The sequence below is a fragment of the Calidris pugnax genome, unplaced genomic scaffold (assembly GCF_001431845.1).
Source record: "Calidris pugnax isolate Ruff unplaced genomic scaffold, ASM143184v1 scaffold22, whole genome shotgun sequence".
In the NCBI taxonomy this organism is placed as follows: Eukaryota; Metazoa; Chordata; class Aves; order Charadriiformes; family Scolopacidae; genus Calidris; species Calidris pugnax.
The window spans coordinates 192,858-213,507 of NW_015090763.1; the positions used below are offsets into that span (position 1 = coordinate 192,858).

General features: G+C 45.2%; 1 protein-coding gene across 1 annotated transcript; it reads right to left on the bottom strand.

Moving 5' to 3' along the window:
- Positions 1–644: 644 nt before the first annotated feature.
- On the bottom strand, positions 645–20,650 carry GOLGA2 (golgin A2). Its single transcript, XM_014945588.1, is given in 29 exon segments — positions 645–1,716; positions 1,817–1,985; positions 2,241–2,347; positions 2,610–2,712; positions 3,316–3,383; positions 3,524–3,677; positions 4,286–4,374; positions 4,461–4,560; positions 4,831–5,055; positions 5,331–5,444; positions 6,309–6,655; positions 7,146–7,233; positions 7,330–7,437; positions 7,718–7,807; positions 9,101–9,242; positions 9,487–9,545; positions 10,111–10,217; positions 10,874–10,967; positions 11,217–11,279; positions 11,794–11,832; positions 14,032–14,112; positions 14,581–14,640; positions 15,114–15,177; positions 15,326–15,369; positions 15,988–16,122; positions 19,468–19,548; positions 19,913–20,042; positions 20,044–20,082; positions 20,631–20,650. Coding segments are annotated over 29 exon segments (3,171 nt in total). The 3' UTR covers positions 645–1,465.

Sequence of the window (20,650 nt, forward strand, 5' to 3'; positions counted from 1 at the left end):
CCCCAACCCACAATCTGCTTCTGGCGTTAGAAGAAAAGCTCTCTCTGCGGTGCTGGGGTAAAGCTTGAGCAACTTGGGCAGGGCGTTAGAAATAAAAACTCTCTCTGCAGTGCTGGGGTAAAGCTTGAGCAACTTGGGCACAGCAGAAATGAACGGTCTCTGGTTTTGTTGTTGACAAACACAAAAATTGATACTGCGTTCTTGTGCTTGCATCTTATCTTGACAAGAGGTGGTAGGTGCTGCTGCAGGCACCAGCCCAGGCCTGAGTGTTGGGCTCACACAGCTGTGACCCTCTGGTCCCCTGTGCTTTTCCTTAAAATGCCGTTGCTGAAACTAACCCTCCTAAGAACAGGCAAATTTAGTTGCAGGACGTGCGTGGGCTGTTCACCTCACTGCTTGTGCACCCAGGGGATTTGCTTTGCTGCTGCTTCAGGGGCCTCTCTCCTCCCACCACGTTTTGTTTTCTCCTTGGCATTAGGGCTACAGCTTCAAGGCAGAGCCAGGTGATGCCACTGTCACTGGTGTGTGTCCCAGGAGTCTACCAGGGGGCACAGGATCTTGGATTCCACCTAATGCCCTCCTCACCGAAATAGGAGAGGAGGAAAGTTAAGTGATGGCAAACTAGAACCCCTAGAGTCCATAAATTCAAAACAAAGCATGTTTATTAAGTGGTTTCCTTTTACTTATTTCTCCCATTTTTTTAAAATAAATAAAACCTTCAGACACATACAAGTGAAACACATCATCCTTCAAAGTGCAGTTACATTTCCACCCCACTCCCAAGAATCACATAAAGCTTTGTCAAGTAACCAAAAAGACTCAAAAGGCCACCCTGGGTCCCTTCCCCGAGCAATGAGAATCGATGGGGCTGGCGCGTGTGCCAGGAACCTGCATCTTTTGGCTGTTCAAGACTGACCAGGCCAGTTTCAGATACAGTTGTAAGAGATCAGGCTGCAGAAGAAAGTGGGAAATTTAAAGGTACATAGTATGAAACAAAACCAACCTGTTTAGAGTCCAAAGAGTTCGTTACCAGAATAAGTTAGTTGCTTTGGGAGCCCTGGAAGGATCTAGGCTGATTGATTACAGTCATGAGTGATGGATCAGAACCGCTGCTCGGTCACTGCTGTGAAGCTGCCTGCTGGCAGCAGAGTCTGGGACAAAGGATCAAGTCATTTTGCCCAAAGTCATGGAATCCCCTTCCCCCCAGCCCAGGTGAAGTGCCAGCACCAGCTGCCTCCCAGGATTAGTGTGAGTCTGCCTGTGCTCCAAGCACACCAAGTAACAGAAGAAAGAGAAAGGGAGGATGAGCTCTGATGCTCGAGTTCTGTCTGATGCAATCCCTCTTTCCTGATGTCTTTAAGAATCTGGTCTCACCAAGGGCACTGAGCAGAGGTATGGGCACGTACAAGTCAGATAAGTCCTTTCAGACTCATAGAAAATTGCTGCAATTAAGATTTAGCGCCACTTAAACTACCATGATTTTGACCTCATCGTTCTCATCAGCACGGTAGAAGAAGGGAATGCAGGGGTTTTCCAGCAGGGAGCTCATCCTCTCCTGAGGGTTCTGGATTTCTCTGAGAAGCTGCATTATTTGCTTTGCTGTGGGGTCCTCTTGGCTGGGCTGAGCAGCTTTACTGTCGATAGGGGAGAAACCGGATTGATGAAGAACAGCAGCCTCTTGTTCTGCTTCATCTGCTAAATTCACTTCTCGTAACCCTGCGGGGGACACAGAGAAGGCAGGTGACACCCATCCAGCACACAGCACCGAGACCTTGTGGTATTTCATGTCACAGAACGTGTCCTGACCCCAGCTTACCTTCTCCGTCGGTCGCGTTGAGCTCGATGCGCCTCTCCCCTGGCAGGACGCCGTCGCTCCCGCTCCCCAACAGCTCTGGGTTCTGAGCGGCTGCCACGTACTTGCTGTACCACTCATTCCTTTCCCTCACCAGACGCATCACCAACTCCTGCAGCTCCAGGAGTTTCATCTGCACCAAAGGAAAGGAAAGCCCATGAAACGTGCACGCAAACGCTGCCCTACGGGTTGCAGTCCTGCCTCCATCACAAAGTAGCAACCTGACAGTTAAAGCGAGCTGAGGAACAACACGCAAAGGTTTGGACTGTGCAAGTGCTGCCCAGGCCTGCCCTGCTTGGAGCAGTGCTACAGAAAAGATTCCTTGCCTTCATCTCTTCCTTATCCTGGGCCAATCTGCTGATGTACCCTACAGAAAAAGAGTCCTTGCCTTCATCTCTTCCTTATCCTGGGCCAATCTGCTGATGTACTCCTCCTTCTCCTGGTGCCGCTGTTTGAGGATAGCCCTTTGACTCTGGTATAATGCAATATACTCCCCTGGAATACAAGAGAAGTGTAAGGGATAAGCGTTAGCAAGGCTGGGGTATAAGCCTTACGGGGAGCATAGAACTATGTGGTATGAGGATCCAGCCAATCCAGCCCTGGACTGGGGATCCAGCCTAGTTAGGCAGCAGCAGGAGACCAGAACTGCTTGGTAGCTGGAGGGCTCCAGCTCCAAAAGCTGTTGGGGTCCTTCTGTTCCCCAAATAAATAACGTACTGAGCCAGCTTCAGCTTGTGCTGGTGTTGCCTCAACGTACCGATGGTGTCGGTTTCCCCGGAGAGCTGAATGCAGCGATGCTCTAACTCTTCCAGCCGTTCCTTCAGATCAGCTTTCTCACGCATCAGGTCTGTGAAACGGGACTGAACACAAGAATTGGTATCAATCATCTGAGCTGCTCACGTACAGAGAACCCCTGTGTTAAAGATAACACCCTCCAATCACATCAGGCTGAGCCCACGAACAAGTCTTGCTGCCTTTACAACTTGTCTCCAATTTGATGCTAAAAAAGATCAGAGAGGAGACGGAGAGCTAGAGGAGGGATAAAAAGGCATCTCCGCATTTTGGGAAGCAGAAGGGCTGATGAAACAAAGTGCCTTTTAACCTTCTCATTGCTGGGACAGCCCAGCTCTGGTGATACTCAGCTCTCAAGACTGCAATCACCGCTTCATCCCAGCAGGGTGAAGATACTCAGTCTGGTTTTCAGCTATTTCTTTAGAAAGAGACCACAGGTCAGTGTCAGGCACTAATACTCACGGTCTTTGGGGGTGGGAGGGGAGTTACTGCTGCAGGCTTTCATGTGCTGAGACAAGCAGTGATAAACTTTTTAGAAAGTAGCTTATTATTATGGAACATCTACTTATTCCCCTACAGTCAGTCTGTGTGTGCTGTAAGAGTGTGACACCGGATCAAGCTCTAGCTGAGCAGCGTCGCAGGGCTGAAAGAAGGTGAGATCCTTTGCTTACCTGTAGTTTCTCCATGGCAGTTTTCAAAGCCTCATGGACTTCCACTGGAACAGTATCCATGGTGGAACCTGGAAGGAACACATGTAATTTACAGTTCCTCCTTGGACACGATGCACTCACAAAGCCTGTAGCTGTGTCTCAGAAGGCAGAGGAGCTGGCAGAGCCACCCCTCCATATTCACTGTCCCCAAACTGCACAAAACTCTTACCTCCCGCCAGCGTGACGTTGTGTTGCTGCTCCTGCCTAAGAGTTGCTATTTGCTGCAGGAGGCTTCTGCACTGCTGCTTCTGAGCAGCCAGCTGCTGCCTCATGTCCTCTCGCTCCTTCTCCACTTGGGACATGGCAGATGTCAAGAAAGCAACCTGAGAATTCCAGAGTACACACATTAGTGCTTCTCCTGTGTGAGGCGTGATCAATGGTCCATCTCAGGACAAAGAGAGTAACATTTCACTCATTTTCTTTATGGGTACAAAACCAAAGTACTTGGTGACTGCCCTGGAACTGAACCAGGCAGCAACTACTGCATCTTTTCTCATTCCCAAGCAGTACAAATACACAGGTTAAATACTAGCTCCCATGGTATCCGTTTGATCACAGTATTTTCCAATTATGACTCTACTTACAGAAAAATCTAGTAGATATTATTCAACACCATTTCCAAACTGCCTCCCAAACTAAAGAGAACATCATCATCACAATTAGAGAGCTACTCTGCCAGCTGAGTTGTCTTCATAATTAAAGCCAGTGCCAGAGTTCCAGCAAGGATGCTGCAGAAGTCTTGTGGTTTTTGCTGCTATGCACCAGGAACTGTTACCTTCCCTCATTACTGCACCTCCGTTGGTAGGAATTACAGCTGATCAACAGCCCACTCCATGCACCCAGTGCAACCCCTCTGCAATTTAACTTGCTTCCTTGTCTAGACATTTGTTTAGAACTAAAACCAGAGGCTTTTCTACCCGTTAAGACTCACCATTTCTTCATGGCTTTCAAACTTCTCTGGGATCACAAATGAAGATTTTTGGATTTCTTCGGTCATTGCTTCACTTTCAACTCCGTCTCCTGTAAAAGGAGGGAGGTGAACAAGGAGGTAATACCCCAGAGAGCCCAGCTCTGCCTCCTCCCCGAGACCAGCCGCAGCTACTCACCCTCTAGTCGGTGCAAAACCCTGCCATCCAGGTCTGCTGCCAACTGACTAATCTGGGCCTGCAGCTCTTTGTTTTCCTTAGCTACAGCTTCCAGATTTTCCTGTAAGGGAGAAGCAAAAGTCACTGAGACCTGTGCAGGCCAGACTGCAAACAGCCACTACATTTCAGACAGTAGCACCAAAAGCACAAAAAGCAGTGCTTCTGCTCCAGGTGAGGATCATCCACCTGTATTGCACAGGATGGAATCACAGAAAACCCCGGGCTGGAAGGGACTGCCAAAGATTATCTGGTCCAACCTTTTGCTTAATTAATACTTAATGCAGGTAAGCACTTTTCCTCCCATAATTCGCTTGCCCCTTTCTGCTTTTACCTTGGTCTGCTGCAGCTCTTTCAGGTGCATTTCCACTGTCACCTTCCCCTGCACCTCTTCATGCTGTAGCCGATCCATCAGCTGTGTCTGCAGCAAGAACTGTTTGTGCAGCTCCTCCTTCTCGGCAGCCAGCTGCTGGTAGGCCACGCTGTACTGCTGTAGGTGGCCATAGTACTGGTCCCGCTGCTCCTGCAGCCCCCGAGCCTCCTGGGTTTTCAGTTCCAGCTGACACAACAAGATCAAATCATCGTATCAAACCATTTCTGCCAGAAAAGCTGATCCAAGCTGTCAACATTACCCCAAAGCCACCAGCTAGGCAGGCAGCCACCATCTGCCCCCACATGCTGATCCCTCACATCAGACAGCAGACGATGGGGGAAGGTTCCCAGCTTGATCATTACAATACCCATTTCCATCCTTCCATCAAAGTTGGGAAAGTTGCCAGCTGTTTGCATAAACCACTCTGTACCTGCCCGGCCATCCCAGTGGCTGTTGCTTACCGTCTCTTTGAGGTCCCCCAGGTTCTCCTGCAGCTGCCCGAGCCTCTTGGCCAACTCTTTCTTTACATGTTGCTCTGACTGTAGGGCACTTGTAATCTCCATGTTCTCATTTGTCTGCAAGACAAATGCCACTGTCTAAGGAAATTGCCCCAACCAACATAAACCTGTACTCTCAATAAACCATGTTCCTTCCTGATACAACAGGATGCCATCCCTTGTGTCATTCTGGGGAGTAACCAAGGGCCATAAATTGACCATTTCAGGGCAGTAAATAACTTACAAAAAGGTTCAGAAGACAGAAGAGCAAGGAAAGAGCCAGGGGAATCAGGAAAGGTTCAGAAGACAGAAGAAGAGCAAGGAAAGAGCCAGGGGAATCAGTGCTGGGACCGCGCCAAGAAGAGGCCTGGCACATCACACAGCCTGTCAGCTCCAAAGCAGATGGGTGGTGTGAATACCCCAAACAGAGCCACAGACATTCAAAACCAAGAAGAGTTCAGAAAGGACTAAAGAAAAATGAACGGCTAGACCTTGTGTCAGTTTGCCAGGACCCCAAAGGGGAAGCTGTTACACTGGAAGAAGCAAGAGTAAGGACTCAGCTCCAGGATGGATACGAATGAGAGCAGCAGGAGAGAAAACTGCTGAGAACTTCTTCCTCGTGGGCAAATACAGGGAACAGAAAATGGGAAGGGTCAAAGGGTAGGAGGAATAATCAGGGAAAGAAATAGCCTGACTGCTAGGGGATGAGAGGGACAGGAAACTGCTCTGAACAAAGGTACTGCTTCACCTGCCAGAGCACCCGAGGGAGTAAGGGATTACAGGGAACCTCCTGGCATGGCAATATGGATCACAGAAGTTGGAGCATCCATAGCCTCAGAGGACAAGAGACGATAATGCTTCTACCAGTTTTTTACATCTGTGCTATGGAAGGACTGCACCAGGGAGGGAAGCAGTGGCAAAAGATGCACGAAAGAAACATACCAGTTTCACAAACCCATTCTGCAGCTCAGCCAGCTGCTCCTTTAGGTCCCGATTTTGGCTCAGTGCCCTGCTGATTGTGGCCTTGTCACTCTGCATGTCCTCCAGGATCTGCTGCCTGTCCACAGACTCCTCATTGTAGCGCTGCACGGCCTTCTCGAGCTCCAGCAGCCGCTCCTCCTGCTCCCGGTTGAGGTGGCTCAGCTGCTCGTTGTCCCGGACCTGGGCCTGGAACTGCCCGTGCAGCTCCTCCTTCTCTTGCTGCAGCCTCTGGATCTCTTCCTGCAGACTCAACTCAGCGGCCGTGGGCCCTGCTGGTAAGGAAGGCTCGATATCCATGGGCTTAACTGCTGAGGAAACAGAATCAGAAGCAGCTCAAAGGGGCTGTGTAACACACATCACTATTACATACATAAAGCAAACCCCAACCTATAGGGCTCTGGGACCCAGAAGGTGTCACCAGCTGCAGTATCCAATCCTCACTGCAGGGCATCCAGAGGAATGAAGGGACCCCAAACCCAAGCACAGCATCCTGCTGCGTGCCACTGACTCCCTCAGCCCCAGCAAGAGCATCCTGCCTCCTCAAACTCCTGGGCCAGAGAGGCTGGCAGTACAGTCAGGCAGACACCAAAGACATAAAATCTGCTGGTCAATTAGTTGAAGTAGTTCTTTTGTTGTTTGGTAGGATGAAAGGTTTCTTAGAGTCACCAGGCCTTCAGCTGCCTTCTTCAGAACACCAGATCAACTTGCACCTCTGTGCAGAAGTTCCTGCACAGCACGGACAGAGCTAACCCTCTGGTGCTCTGCAGTGGGAATGAAGCCCCACGTAGGAAGCCATACCTGATTTGTTCACCAGCTCTGTAATATTGGCTTCCAGCTCCCGAATTTGAGCCATATACTTCTCCTTCTCCTCTGCCATTGTGTGGACCTGCAAGACCACATAAGTGAAAGTTAAAACAGCGATCATGGTGTATTTACTCCCTCCTGGGCCTGGCAAAAGCTGCGATGCTGCCCCTGACGTTACCTGCTCAGAGAGCTGCTGCACCCGCTGCTGCCAAACGCTCCGCTCCTCCTTCAGTTTCTCTACATACTGATCCCTTTCTGCCTGGAGCTGCTGAAGTGACTCCGAGAGCTGTTCAAAACAAAATAAAACACAAAGAAAATCATACTGGCTAAATAAAATTCGCAGTGACTGCTTAAGGGATAAAGCTTGAGGAAACCAGTGTGAATGCAAAGCTCAGGGTGTGTTCTTCTGCCACAGAAGTTTCTTTACAGAAGTCAAGATCTGGATCCTATTTCATAAATATGAAATATTTACGTTCTTCCACGGAAGTTTCTTTACAGAAGATTTGGATCCTATTTCATAAATATGAAATATTTATATACATATGTATACACAAATATAATCTCACCTGAGCAACCTGGGTTTCCAGGCCCACCTTCTCTTCCAGTGCCATCTGCAGCTGCTGGTTGGCATCCAGACTCCCTGCCTGATTTGAGAACTGCCAACAAAAATCAAAAAGTTATGGTGAAATGTTAATACTCAATTCCTGTGTAACCTTTCCCCTGATAGTAACCTGCCACATGATCCATGTTGTAACCTTCTATAGCCCTTTAAAGTGCTCCAATGAAAAAAAAAAAAAAAAAAAAAAAGCTTAGATTTTAGCCCTGTAAAACAGGCTGAATTGGGCAGCTCCTCCCTACCAATTTTATGTTTAGTTCTTTGTTTTTGATTAAGAAAATGTGCTTTAATCAAATTATTTGGCTCAGAAACTTTGTGCATTTCCAGAATCTGTATTATACAGCCAAATCAGATGGTATAAAACTTGTGACCTTAAAAGTTGTCAAACATGTCAGGAATTTAAAGCCAATGTCTGGCACATGTCAGTGGGATAAGTAGCAAGGCTGGTTCAGCTGAGACACAGTACTTTTCCTAGAAGAGTAGCAGTTGGCTTGTTTTCAAGGGTAACTTAAGCCACTGTCTGGGAAAAAAAAAAAAAAGAGGGGGGGAGAACCTGAAAAAAAAAAAAAGTTTCTTGCCTGACAGGCTCACGCAAGGGTAACTTAAGCCACTGTCTGGGGAAAAAAAAAAAAGAGGGGGGAGAACCTAAAAAAAAAAAGAGTTTCTTGCCTGACAGGCTCACCTTAACACCAAGCTTGATTGTGAACTGCTCACAGCTGGCTTCAAGAACTCCCCTTCTAACTGCCTGCTTCTCTTAATGTTCTACATCTGACCCTCAAGTTGCCATTGCCCAACTCAACTGGTTTCTCAGTGAGACTAGACAACAAATGATGAAAATGCTGCACAGGGACAAGCAGGAAATTCACTGTATTTCACACTTGGTACATTCAGTCACCCTCTTGAACTCTATAACATTCTTTTAGCAGACCAGTGCCACAAGGTCTTCAATCTAGTGCTCCTGCGCCTCAGAATATAGACTTTCTGTTCCTCAGAGCCCTCACTGAAAGCCTGTTACTAAGAGGATGTCTTGATGGGATTTTGCACCTTCCTTTAAAAACAAGACTTATACATTCAGTCACCCTCTTGTACTCTATAGCATTCTTTTAGCTGACCACTGCCACCACAATGTCTTCAATCTAGTGCTCCTGCTCCTTAGAATATAGACTTTCTGTTCCTCAGAGCCCTCACTGAAAGCCTGTTACTAAGAGGATGTCTTGATGGGATTTTGCACCTTCCTTTAAAAACAAGACTTAGTCTTGCCCCCGCTGTCAGAAGCAAAGTCTTACAATGATCAGCACGATCTACCCTCACATCCCAGGAATATTATGGTTACCTGTTGAAGCATCAGTTCAGCCATTTCCAGCTTCTTATGCAAATCCTCCATATCCAACTTCATAGCTGAGTTCACAGAAACCAGGGAGTGAACTTTCTCTGACAGCTCCGAATTCTGCTGCTTTATTTCCTCGCTACTTTTGCTGGAACAAACAAAAAATTGAAGTGGCATCACTATATGTACTCTGGGACTGCTGATGTCCATGCCATAAATTTACAATCCAGTCCTTCATAGCAGCTAGAATCACAGAAATCACATCTAGTGACTTTTTTTTTTAAATTAAATTGAATAGCCAACTTCCCAAATGGTCTGTGCCCCTCGTTATGTTTTGTGGCTCTACTGAGAAGAGCAGTGTCACTCTGCAGTAACAAGCAGAATGGACTTACCTCTGCTTGTACAGTTCCATTTTCAGGTTGTCTCGCTCCTTCACTAATTCTTTATTATGCTGGAGAAAAAGGAAACGATTGAGTCATCCACAGACTTTAGCCAAACAAATAAGATGTTCAAAAAATACTTCATTCCACCTTTAGCAGATCAGTTGAAGTGGAAAATGTCAAAACTTTGGCAAACTCCTCAGGATGGGTTTGCTTAGAACCTCCTGAATTTGCCAGGAATAAGTCTGTCTGTTCAGTCTTTTCAAATGTGAGGCTACTGACTGCACATGAGGTTATTTCTGCAAACTTCTGGATTAATATCAATACTAAAGGGTCTGTTTGAGGGAGACCCTTCTGGGACAAGGTCTGTGAGGCTTCTGTGGTGTGGAGCTGGCAAGACTAATGAGGAAAGGTGCCAGATGTGAAGACAGCAACAGGACCATGTGATTAGTGGTCACAGAAACCTGAATGAAGTTTGCCTTGATCACAGAGAACACAGGGTTTTACAAGGTTAATTAACAAGGTTAATTTCTGCCTCTTCTCTAAGCAGGGACTACAGACTTTGTAGTAGTGTAGTGACAAGCAAATAGCCAAAGGCAGAGCTGCTGGTTAAGCATAAACAGAGGTGACTCTTACCTTCTCTGACTGTTTTTGCTGCATAGAGATGGAGGACAAAGTACGTTCCAGCTCTGATACCCTCTGGCGAGATGAATGTAAACGAGCAGCCAGGTTTTCAACTTCTCCTGAACAAGTCAGAACAGAGTCAGTCAGTTCAGTCTAGACCACAAAGAGCATTTTGGAACTGGCTGAACAGCACTTTCTACTTTGTCAACAAGCTCTTCAGGCAGCACAGAGCTTTGTAAATGAGTAGACCTGGCTCTAGAGGTGAATCACTAGCGACTCTGGGCAGAAAAGCTCTCTGTAACTACCTTCCTCACTTTTAGAGGGAGATGATGAAACTTCCTTTGCAGAACAACAGACAATGTGTTGTTTGGTTGGAGGTTTTTTTTTTTTCCCTAATAGAATTGCTCAAATTTAATTCAGAATGAAAGGCTCGAGTAAAACCTAGGTTAACGTGACAGCTGTGTGGGAGGGAGGGCGAAGAAAAGGGAACAAAGTTTTAAAAGAATCAGAAAGTCAGAAAGGAACAGTCTGGAGTAGTCACCAGGCCCAAACAGGGCTGACAGGGCTTTAGTGATGCACAAAAGAACCTCAACTGCCATGGGATCAACATGCTCCAATTTGGGGGCAGCTACGATGACAGAGGCAGTGACAGTGCCAAGTATTGCTCATTAGGGAGTCGGTGACTGTTGTGAGCTGGCTGCCAGGAACTATCATGCCTGTGACTTGAAATCCACAGTTTAACAACAGCTTGAGCCGGAGCGCTCACATCAATTACCTGATTTCTGCCGTGCAGCTTGCTGAGTGTGTCCAAGGGCCGTCTGCAGCTCAGACTTCTCAGAAACCAGAATTCCAATAGTCTGGATGTGAACCTTTGGGAAAGGAAAATCAACTCAGCACAAAACTTCTTTCCTTGTAACTGCAACGTCACTGTTACCAGAAAAGGGTAATAATTCCGTAAAGGCAAAGAGCTCTTGCAGGGAAGTACAGCCTGGCTGAGTGACTCCCAGTTTCCCTGAAGGAATGGACTCATGGCTTCCAGGGTAAAGACTGTGAGTGGTCAGTGATCCAGAGATCAGCAGAACCCGGGTGATATTACTGTAATGGAGGCTCTGTCTTACCTGTAGCTGTTCCCTCAGTGCTGCTTGCTCTTTAGAGAATTTCTGCTCAAACTCCTTCTTTTCCTGCATAAACAAATGATGCCTATTCAGCACAAAAATGTAGATAGTTAACCCTTGTTGGTTTATGTCAAACTGAAAAAGCGGTGATTCATTGGTAGTGCCTCCAGCAGCTACATGACACGAGTATTTTTAAAGACATACTTCAGTCTTCCATTAATTGAACTCCTTCATTATGTCCTTGCCATCCTAGAATGGCAACGACAGCACAGCGCAATCACTGCGAGCATAAACGTGGCAGTGTCTGGAATGCAAACTACTGGCAAGGATTTAAACTGTGATCCCCTGCCTCCACTGCACTCCTCCAGTACTGGAGCATTTAAATATTAGCTTCTGTCTACATAAGCAGGCTACCTGCCAGGCCTAACTCAGGAAGTCAAAATATTCACCCTTATGCTATAAATGAAACTGAATCTAACACAAGATCACGTATGCCCGTGCCACAGTCCACTCTGCTTTCTGCTCCTCAGAGAAACAGATACCTATTTCTGTATCTACCCAAAAATAGGACACACTTTACCTTCTCCAGCTGATTCATTGCTTCTTGGTTCTGCTGTTTCTAAGGAAGAAAAAATGATGTGCCAGAATTAAGAGAAAATACCCTCATACTGCTGAAACACATTTTCACTTTAATCAAGTAGGATATGTGCCCAATTACTGCAAACAGAATTTCCATTATCCTTTCTGTAGAAGAGTAGGAAATTCATCTTAGCTATTAAAAATACTAGATTTGGGTCTTCCTTCACAAATATACCTGGCATATCAGGTATGTTTTCCGTTGTGCAGCACATTACCATAGTTCTTCTCAAACACCACTAGTGAAACCCTTGTATGTTTGTATCTGAGCATCCACCAAATTCAGCTGAACTTACACCCCACATCTGTGAAACTGATTGCAGCAATCCTGGTGTATCAGGATCAACACCAAAAAAGCTTTTTAAAAAAAACCAACCAAAGAAACAACAAAAACCTGCCCCAAACCCAAACAAAACCCATAGTCTTTTCCTTTAACTGAGACCTTAGATCTTTATCCCACTTAACAACTGGCCTTTAAGTCACACAGAGCCACACTGTGTGGCTCTGCAGAAGGTGGTAGGGAGAGCCCTGAAGCAAAACCCATAGTCTTTTCCTTTAACTGAGACCTTAGATCTTTATCCCACTTAACAACTGGCCTTTAAGTCACACAGAGCCACACTGTGTGGCTCTGCAGAAGGTGGTAGGGAGAGCCCTGAAGCCAAATGCAGAAAAAAGGGAGAATTCTGTCCCTGCCAATTTCAATCTTATGGGTGAAGTACTTGGGGATTTGTCGTACACAGCTCAAGGCCAGGCTGGATGGGGCTTTGAGCAACCTGGTCTGGTGGGAGGTGTCTCTGCCCAGGGCAGGGGGTTGGAACTGGAGGATCTTTAAGGTCCCTTCCAACTCAAACCATTCTATGATTCTATGATCTTTAAATACATGGTGAAGGAGACCAAAGCAGCAGCTCTCTGCCAGGCTGCACACAAACTGTGCTGCTCTGTTTGCCATTTGCTGTTGTTGTCCCCTCAGCAGTTTTCTCACAGATGCTTCAAAAGTAACTATATAATTAGTGTTTTTCCTTAAATACGTGGTGAAGGAGACCAAAGCAGCAGCTCTCTGCCAGGCTGCACACAAACTGTGCTGCTCTGTTTGCCATTTGCTGTTGTTGTCCCCTCAGCAGTTTTCTCACAGATGCTTCAAAAGTAACTATATAATTAGTGTTTTTTCCCCCTTCCCAAAGAATGCACATTGGCCAAGCTGTTTCTTCACCACTACTGCTTCAATGCATTTTGAAACACAACTGCAGATGGAAGGGTGATGAGGTAGAGGTTTCGATTCTAGCAATGCCAGCGCACAACATAACCAGGAAAATCAAAGGCAAGACCACAAATGCAGCAAAGGCCCTACACAGTTCCAGAAAAGCAAACAGAAAAGCAGGCTAATAAGGAGAATCCTGGCTGGGCAGTGCACTACACCAGGTACCTCTGCAGCCCAGCTAAAAGACAAAAATAAACAGAATGGAATAAAAATAACCCAAAACCAAAAATAAAACAACAACAGGGGTCATGGGGTACATTGGGAAATGCTGAATGTTGGGAAAAGTGTAGTTTGAGAGAGGAACAAAATGAGGAAAAGTATTTCACACAAGAAAGGCTCTTTTCAGACTGAAACAAGTCCACTTAGCTGCATTTCTTGCAGTGTTAAAGCTGAAAAGCAGCAGCAGGAATCCATGCAGGCCACAGGACAAAGCAGTTCATTCATCGTGCCAAGAGAAGCTGAGGATATGATCAGAAACCAGCCCCAGGCTCTCTCTCAGACCTATTGCTCCCACTCTGCTGATATATTTAGAACAGCATCACCACCTGCAGAAAGGAGGTCTTCACGCTGCTGCCAGCACCAGAATTCTGTGTTTCAAGGATTCAAGGACCAGGATCAGAAATAGCTGTTTTATCAGGATGCTTATCATCCAGGGCAAGCACGATGAGATCAACAGAGCATGCTTAAATGGAAACAACAAAACTCTGTTTCTTGTCCCTCAGATGAGCCAATAGATTCACAAGTGGCCTTCGACTTTGATCCTCTTAAGCGGTTTTCCATACAGCCCATTTTGTTCCTGACAAAGTGCTGTGTAAGCAGCCTTCCTTGTGGCACTGTGAGAGAACCCATAACCTCGCAGACACCCAGAGAGCATGGAAGAGCAGCAAAGACAACGTCAAACTGGTCGGTTGGATTGTTTCTTACCAATTCCTCTATCTTTGTAACGAGCTGTTTGTTAGTTAGATTGCTGGAATCCAGGGCTACTGCCAGCTCCTGGTAACGTGTCTGATGGGCACATGCAGATAGGAGAAAAGGGAAGGAGCAGAAGATGAGGAGGGGAGGAAAAAAGCAATAATTAAAAAGGACAGAAAAATAAATCATTACCACAGTTTGATACAATCAGATTCTCCAAACAAAAACAAAATCTATGGTTTCAACAAAAGCAGCCAGGATGTGAACATATTTTATCCATTTCTGTCAAGACTTCATTCTGACATAAAAGTGAATGAGAAATAAGATGTGCAGTTGCATGGAAACCAGATTATCCCCAGCCCCCAAACTGGAAACACCTCTCACACCTGCCTCCTACTGTAGATCACAACTCCCCAATTACAGCACAAGACAGCAGTAGACAGCGGTGTATGTGAGCTGTGCATTCAATTAGGTCTCATTAACACTGCTGTAAACACAGAGTCCCAATACGTGATCAACAGTCGCAAATAAGAAAGAAGAAATAGACTGAGAACAACTTACTTCCATTTCCTTAATATTTGTGGAAGAAACAGCACTTTCCCCATTCACATACGATGTAGACTAGAAGTAAACCAGTCAAGTAAGTCAGTTTTATTCCCCAAGGCAACAAATCACTATTAAGTAAGAACAGACTGTCATAATAATACTTCTTATAGCACCTTTCACTTCAAATAACCCCACACAGGCACAGAAAACAGACTTTTCTGGCTAAGGATAGATGCAGACTCCCCCTGTGACAAGCTGATGTGAATTATGCAGATTGACTTAGATTCTTTTCCACTAAATCAAGAATACATCTTTCCATGAATACATGCAGTTCATTCATCCCACTCTGCTCTTCTTCCTACTGCTCAATTTTTACATTCCAAAAACAGGACTTTTTGCTTCTCAATGCTTAAATACTGTATTGTTTAGTAGGATGAGACTGCAGACACCTCTGAGACTGAAGAGTGTTTTCTTGAGCTGACTGCTTAAAGCTCCATATCAAACACCAAGAGAAATATTAGGACAAATGGATCCAAACGAGGCCGTACCTGAGAAACCAGGCCATTGAGTTGTTCAGACAACTGGCGCAGACTTTCTGTTGATGAGATGGACCTGGGGACAAAGAAAGACCTCACGATGAAAATTTCTCCCAGAGAACTGCCCCCCAGTCAGACCAGCACTGGGGAGGAATAAAAACTTTATTTGTTGGACACTTTGGGATCACATTACAAAGCTGTCTGATGAACAGACAGACACTCACCTGTTCTCATCCAAAGCATTTTTATGATCCTCAGCTTCATGAATCTGTGGATTGAAACACAAAAATTTACAAGCCTGTAAAAGAAGATGGGAGTCACATTTGTGAGTGTGTCGTTAAGACTTGATTACATCTGGGCTCAGGTTCCACAGCACCCATAATTACTGCTTCCCAAAGAAAGATGAACTTAAAACCACCAACTCAGTCCTGGCTTACATGTAATTTCCGAGTGGTGTGAGCCCAGGTTTCTTGGAATGGAGAAACTGAAGTGTTACAGGCTTTACATTTGCTGTTACTACTTATCAGTTTAATCAACACTTTGCTTTGCTGGAAAAAACTTCAACTGAATCTTGAAGTAGTGAAAGGGAACACAGATTGGTCTGACCTGCTGTCTTATTAAGGGCACTTTCTGCTAATGAAACAGGAGAGAAGGGGAAGGAAAACAGCAGCTTCGTGAGATGCAGGGGCCCATGGACACTACTTCTCTCTCTGCTCTCACAGATAGATGATGATTAGATGGAGAGTGGAGAATGTAGTATTTTTAACAGGAGAAAATCTGAACTAGTCACGTCATATTTATAAAGATCATCTTTCTCAGAAAAAAAAAAAAAAAGGTGGTATTGCTAACCAGTGTTCAATGGCAATATTCATGATGATTCACAAACCTGCGTCAGCTGCATGCTCCCGGGAGCAGGCAGAACAGAACCACAACTAGGTAGGGTGTTGCTGTTAGACAGCACAGGGACATCGGTAGCAAGCTGCTCAGCGTTACGAGTGGCAACATCACTCTCAAAGTACGCCTGTCACAAAACACATCACAGGGATTACAGCCTTCATGCAAAATGAATGAAAACACACCTGAACACATCACCTTGTGATCTGCCGGTGAAAACTAGACAGGGGTGAACAACCAATCATTTAGAAACACGTGGAAGGGAATCTGTGTTCTCCCCAGAGCAAACAGGGGACTGCATCGACCCACGAACAAACACTGTCCCAGACCTGTGCCCTCTCAGAGCCAGTCTGAAGAACCCGTGTCCCACAATCAAACTCACTTTTGTGACACAGAGCCATAATATCACCCAACTCCAAGTTCACACACTACATTTACTGCAAAGGATTCACCAAAAAAAGCGAGCGAGGGCAAAGCTTTTAAAGCGTGGTCCCTCTGCTTTGAAAAGCACTCCCTTCAAGATGTGTCTGGGGAAAACACGGATCACTGGGTGCAAATTAAGGTGGAAAAGAACAGCTTAGTGACTACTTGAAAACTGGGTTAGTCAAACTCAAACACTCCATCTAAAACTCAGTGAAGTTTGTGGCGTGCCATAAGCCACAAGTTTAGAAACAGGACATTTGTGAACAGGCCAAACTGAGGGGGGCTGGGAGCAGGTGCCTGTGGCCCGGCTGGAGCTATGAATGCCACGACTACAAGAATCTAAATGGAAAAGAGAAGGGCCAAAAAACTATTTCTGGACAGCAATGCAAGTTCTCATCCAGCCTTCGCAGGAGGATGAACAGCATCTGCTGACACCTCTCCCAAGCCACAGTGACCTGGGCAATGTCATCTACCTTGTACAGCATCGGAGAGCCATAAAGGCCCAGAGCAGCATTCTAGTGTTTTATGGCAATTTGTTTTATTTCATCATCGGGTTCCAGTAAGTCATCATTTAACAATATTGACAAAGCAAATGAGATAACCTTTCAACATTCAACCCCAGCAATATACTGCAGCTCTCTGCTCTTCCAGCTGAAAGAGCTCCCTCTTACTTTCAGTCACTTCCTTCCTGGTGCTGCACAGGAAACAAGGAATCTTTCTCTTGGCATTCCCTGTTTACCTGTTCAGCACTTTACTCGTGAATCAAGCAGCAAGGAGGAAATACAGTAACAGTGAAGACAGATTTAATGAAAGCAATAAGCTGGAAGACTGCAGAGGGGAACAAATAGAATTTTCTCAATTTCTTTTTAGCAGGACAGATACTTGGGCTCTCATGAAGCAATATAAGGTGCTTATAGGAAGGTCAGGAGTTCCTTTACTTCCTCCAGCTTCAGATTACTTCACCTTTATTGATTCAGACACTCATTTATATGGAATATCAGATGGACAGAAGGAATATCTTCCCCAGTACATCTCAAATATGTTTCCTTAATTTCTTTCTGATCATGACATTATTTTTGCTTAATGCTTCAAGATGCAAAACCAGTAACGTGCCTTAACCACGAGAACTTCTTCCTCTAGTTTCGAAAGAAATAAAAAAAAACCAACCAAAACTATTTGAACAGCTGAATTTGTTGGAAATAGTTAGGAGCAAAGCAATTATCTTCCAATTTCTAGTCTAAGTTCTAATAATGTCGAGTAAAATGTTAGTAATTCTGCTCAGCTTAACATATAGAATCCATTTGCTTTCACACAAAGGCTCCTATTTTGTTGGGTTTTCTGTGTTTTCCAGCCAAGAAAGCTGGAGTGGGTGAGATGGGAGGAGTCTGCCTCACATTAGGACACCAATAGCAGCGGTAGCTGAGATGCTAACGATCAGCTTTTCTGCCCTATTAGCATCAAGTGAGTTTCTGAACAGCATTTTCCTGACTCAGGATTTTTACAAGCCAGCAACTGAAAAGAGAAATCTTTCTTTCATTACATATTGCAATTAAAGATTAGTTTTCAAATTATTCCTAAAACCCAAAACACAATAATCCACAAATTCCATAACAGCCAATCGGATCAAAATATATCTCCCCATGCTAAAGAAGCAGAGAAAAAAATGGGAAAACAAAAATGAAGTAATAAATTCTTCATTTTCAGAACAGGACTAAAACTGAAGACACAGGCAGGTCTTCCCTGCAAGATCAAATGCCATCTTCATCTCCCCTTCCAATGTGAAACAAGTCTCTTCTTCTGAGATCTAACTTACGCTGAGCTTACGAGTATTAAGTGAAAATACTCCCCATGACAAGAGCAAAACTTTAATCAAAACATGCTTTCAGCTGGAACATCCAGCACCCTCACAGCCTGCAGTAAGTCTTTGTGTCACTCGAGTTCTACTGATTATCAACCTACAGGTCCAGGTGGAGGAACTTTCTGCAGTTCACTCTGTGTGTTGGATAGAGTAGCTGCTGTATTATCACACAAACGAAGAAGAAAAGGGATACAAAGGCAATTCAGAGTAAACTCCATTCCTCCTTGCAGCTTCCACTGCATCTACCTGGTACTCCTGGTGATTACTCCAGTTATATTTATTGCTGGAGACACGTGGATATGCAGAAAATACAATAATGAGTGACTTTATGACAACTAAATTGTAACAGTGGTAGGGAAATAAGCTACCAAAGTGATGCAAGTGAAGTGAAAAGCAGAGCTTTGGTACAAGAAAACTGGAAGAAAATTCTGGGCTATAAAGTTTGACTTCCATGAGCTTCTATCACAATTTGAGCCTTATTTAAATAAACTGACTCTGAAAATAGTTTTTTAAAAAAGGCTGTTTATGTTTGCTCCTGAATGCATTTCTGTTGCTTATTGGCGTGCTTCCTGCCCTCTCCTCTTCAGAGCCTGGGGAACATGAAGGCGTTAAAGCCTGTAAATGCGTGACCTGAAGTATCCAACTTCCTGCCTCGACATATTTCAACCCACGGTACTTGCCAGACTGTACATCACCTGCGCAAGTGTCATCGCCTGTCAGAAAATGGGGTGGCTGGAATAACTGGAGAGTTTACCGGGGCAGCTGCTTGCCTGGAGATGAGCCCTTCAGAACCAAGGCTCTAAGAAATAAGGCCATGACACCCAAAGCAGGAGAAATACAGACTAAGGAAACACCACCTCTTCTACTGCAGTTCAGTTTATCGCCTCACCCCAAATTCCTGGTTTTCCTCAAAGTTCGACCATCCCACGGAAGACTTTTTGACAAGGTTCACTTTTTCACATGTTAAGTTTGACACAAACCAGCAGGAAACAAGCACTTAAGGAGCAATGGAAACGCATGTTAACAAAACAGCTTCGTGTTAATAAAAACGGCAACAAAACTCAAGCAACTGAGAGTGGATCCATGTCAGGACAAGGCTCCATCCCAAAAATGGAGGGGAGTGTGTGAACAGAACCCGAAGCATGCAGCAGGGAGAGCGAGTCACTGCGAGGGACGCGAGCACTGCCTCACCTTCCTCTTGTCCAATGAGGGTATGGCTACCCCATTGGAGCGGTTAAGGTCTGACACCAGCACCTTCAGAATGTTCTGAATCTAAAGGAGGCGAAAGAAAAGGGGAAAGAGAAACGGCTCAGAAAAGGACAGAGGAGAAAACGTCAATCAAAGGCAGCCAAAGAAACCGGCATCCTCCAGCTCGTTAGGAGCACGCACCTCAAAACAGCAGCTCTGGACACACCCAGGGCTGCATGACAGGGTGTATGATGAGACACCGCTTCGGCACATACCCTGGCTCTAGCGTCCACCTTCCAGAAGAGGTGGTGCTAACTGCAGCAGCAGGCATCCTACAGGCATCTACGCCTTTCATTTATTACACCAGCACAATCCTTTCCCAGCTCTGGTCATGTTGTTGGGAAAACCAAAGAAGAAATGGGTTTGGGAGAAAGAATGAGACACTCACGTTCTCTGGAGGCTGCTGGTCATCGTTGGTGGGAGTCTCAGGTCTACTGCCTTCTTTAGTTTTGCGTTTTTTCTTGGTTCCTGCAGTTGCTCCAGGGCTATTCTTCTGCTGATACTCCTTCAGCTGTGAAAAAAAAGAATAATCTGAAGTCCAAACAGAATATGCCTTCTCTGAGTACGTCAAAAAAAAAACCCCAACCAAACTCCACTGGATAAAAGGACAGACCAAGAGCAAGGACAAGAGAAACGCTCTTCAAAGAGTTACTCCCTCTGTGGAACAAAAATAAAAATCAAAACAAGTCCAGAAAAGCCTAAAGCAGGAACTAGTGATGGGTTTATGACACGAGTCCCAGAGTTGTAAATGTTCAACTTTTGCATAAGGCTAATGACGTTCTTGGGAAACAATGTGATACTTCAAACTGCAAAAGGAGATTAAAATAGGTATTTTGGTGTTTTTTTAAGGTTATAACTAAAAGCAGTAAGGAAAAATTAATAGAGGGCAATTAATCCTGAATGCAAAGTGAAAAAGCAGTGCCTGACAGTACAATCTTCCACTCAGTGAAAGATTTTAAGAAGGAAAATGACAGACAGATAACACATTAATACAGAGACTGTAATGACAACTGTGAACTCGGGGGAGAAACAATCTACAACTGATTTTTAAACCTTATCCATATCACCCAGGAAAAGTGAAAGGCCTGATAAGCTAGAACTCGAACCCTGCCAGGTTTTCCGGCAT